Below are 2499 nucleotides of genomic sequence, written 5' to 3'. Positions count from 1 at the left end.
ATAAATTAGAAAATAACGTAAGTTATTTTTTTTGTTTTCACCGGATGTCCGATACCTCATTGACTATATCCGTAAGTTACTTACTACAAGAAGTCAAGAGACATATATTGAGTAAAAAGTCATATGCTATCAGTGTATGAACGTTAAATTAAATACAGCAATTTTATATTTTTTGTTAAATACAGATACACAAATTCAGAAACCAATAAAAAATTAATACCGTAAATCGTACTCTTTTCTAGTCAGAACATTCAACTAACAAACAAAGGCCAGTAGAGCAATAAAATTATTCCAGTAATTCTGTATGCAAGTGTCAATGATCTAACTGAACAAATGAATAACCAATAACGAAGTTCAACAAGAATGGCGTACTCTCTCCAACAAACAGTGTCCTAAATCAAGTAGGTAAAACTATAGTTTCTTTTTCTCAAAAAAAATAAAATAAAATAAAGGATCACAGTAAATCAATTTACTATTTTTTCTAACAATTTAACTAATTCTCATCAATCCAAAAAAAATAAACGCGGTTTCTTAGTAGGCATAGGGCTTTCTACTTCTTGCTCGCTGGAAAGTTGACTTTTCCCTTCGCAGTCAACGGTCAGTCCCAAAGAAAATTCTGGGGGCGGCGGCAGATTCAGGTCAAAGTCTCTCACTGTCCGGGCTGAGCCACCGGCTTCCGACGATATCACGGTGTGGCTACTACCGGCTTCTGACGATATCAGGGTGTGGATACCACCGGCTTCCGACGATATCAGGGTGTGGCTACCACCGGCTTCCGACGATATCACGGTGTGGCTACCACCGGCTTCACGGCTACCACCACCACCACCAATAATCTTGCCTTCGTAGTGGCGGCGTTTATGGCCACCCAAAGCTTGACCAGTAGGAAAATACTTGTGGCATATAGAGCACTCGTGAGAACGACCACTAGGGTTTAAAGAAGTTGATGTATAATTATCATCTGAAACGGTGGTGGCAGTAGTAGTGGAGTGTTTATTACGGTGGCTTGCTTTATGCCCACCAAGTGCTTGATAAGAAGCGAAAGACTTGTTACATACGCTACACTTGTAAGAATGTTGCTCTATTAATGCTTCTTGATCTTGTCGTGGTAGTGGGTCATTGGCAATTTGTTTCTTCTGTTGTTGGACAGCAGCAGTAGTATCATGATGAGTAGAATTTGTGCGGCCGCCGCCTGATCTTGCGAGCATGATAAGACAGAGGGCAAGAAACTCCTCTTCAGTTGGTTGGATTTCATTGTGAGGACGTTTCGAACGTTTTCTCTTGGTACTAGAATCCAAATTGACCTGTTCACAGATGGGTGGTGTAGTAGGAGTTGGTTCTTTTGTTGGTGAATTCAAAGCTTCAAGAGCCATAACTTGTTCTTGTTGTGTGATCAAATTCAGGAGAAAATACGATGAGGAGGAAGAAGGAAACGGGAAAAGTGAATAAGAGTTGAGTGAGTGAGTAAAGGACTAAAGAGAAGTTTTGTATATATTATATTAAAAAGAAAGGGAGTGATGGGGAAGTTGGAAGTTGCGTTAAGGAATGGCGGTGGAGGAGTTGTGTACAGGTTATAGCTAGGATATATATGTGTATGATAATAACAACACAGATAGAATTTATATGTAGAAAACGTGATCGAGTAATAGTATATTTTACCTTTTTCTTTTAGGTTTAGGAGAGCTGGAAGGTGGAGTTTACACGTCTGGAGATGAGTTGGGGAATGGAAGTAGTGAAGTAGGGGTCAAGAATTAACACCAAGAGTAGGGAGTGGTGGAAAGGAACGATTGGGCTTTTTCCCAGTTATGCTATGATTCAGCTTTTTCAGCGACTTACTTTTCCCCCGTCAAAAGTAAAAATATACTCCTACTAGTAATAGAGGTGGCTCCCCAAATAAAACAAGGTTTATGACTTTCTATTCATTTAAACAAAATATTTTTTACAATATCTGGAAAATCAGCACTGTTTCTCTCATTATTTAATTTTATGTTACTCGTCTCTTGATTTACTAGTTGGAAGTGGAATTCTTTATATCTGAACAATCTTCACTCCACTGCTAGAAATTCGGCTTAAATCTACCGCGACAAACCGATCGACTTCGGTCGGTCAAAAAATCGATCGAAGTCGGTCGGTATTTTAAAATATTTTATTTTTTAAATTTTTTTTATGAAATCAACCAATTTTGCTTGTTTTTTTTTTTTACGTAAATATGCAGGAAACTATTTTGACGTCCCGCAAAATTTATTTTTTAAGAAACCGACCAACTTTGGTCTATTTTTCATATAAAATAAATTAAGATTAATATTCAAAAAATCGACCGAATTCGGTCGGTTATTTCAGCCAGTCATTTTAAAAAATCGACCGATTTCAGTCGGTAACAAAATCGACCGAAATCGGTCGGTTATTTTCGCGCAAAAATGCAATTAAAGAGTACAAATAAAATAAAAAATAGTCTTAAACTGAAATGTACCAATAGTCTAGTGGTAGAATAGTAACCTA

General features: G+C 37.5%; 1 protein-coding gene across 1 annotated transcript; it reads right to left on the bottom strand.

The window, feature by feature from the left end:
- Nucleotides 1-321: 321 nt before the first annotated feature.
- LOC104233046 (zinc finger protein ZAT10-like) lies at nt 322-1810 on the bottom strand. Its single transcript, XM_009786353.2, has one exon. It carries the CDS (start codon nt 1371-1373, stop codon nt 504-506), a length of 870 nt encoding a protein of 289 aa, XP_009784655.1. The 5' UTR covers nt 1374-1810; the 3' UTR covers nt 322-503.
- Between the last annotated feature and the right edge of the window lie 689 nt (nt 1811-2499).

This window comes from Nicotiana sylvestris, chromosome 11 (genome assembly GCF_000393655.2).
Source record: "Nicotiana sylvestris chromosome 11, ASM39365v2, whole genome shotgun sequence".
Lineage (NCBI taxonomy): Eukaryota > Viridiplantae > Streptophyta > Magnoliopsida > Solanales > Solanaceae > Nicotiana > Nicotiana sylvestris.
The sequence above is the reverse complement of the archived record's forward strand: the minus strand, read 5'-3'. Positions and strand labels throughout refer to the sequence as shown.

Excerpts from the sequence above, each read along its gene's own strand:
- LOC104233046 (XM_009786353.2), bottom strand. The coding sequence starts at position 1,373 with ATGGCTCTTGAAGCTTTGAATTCACCAACAAAAGAACCAACTCCTACT.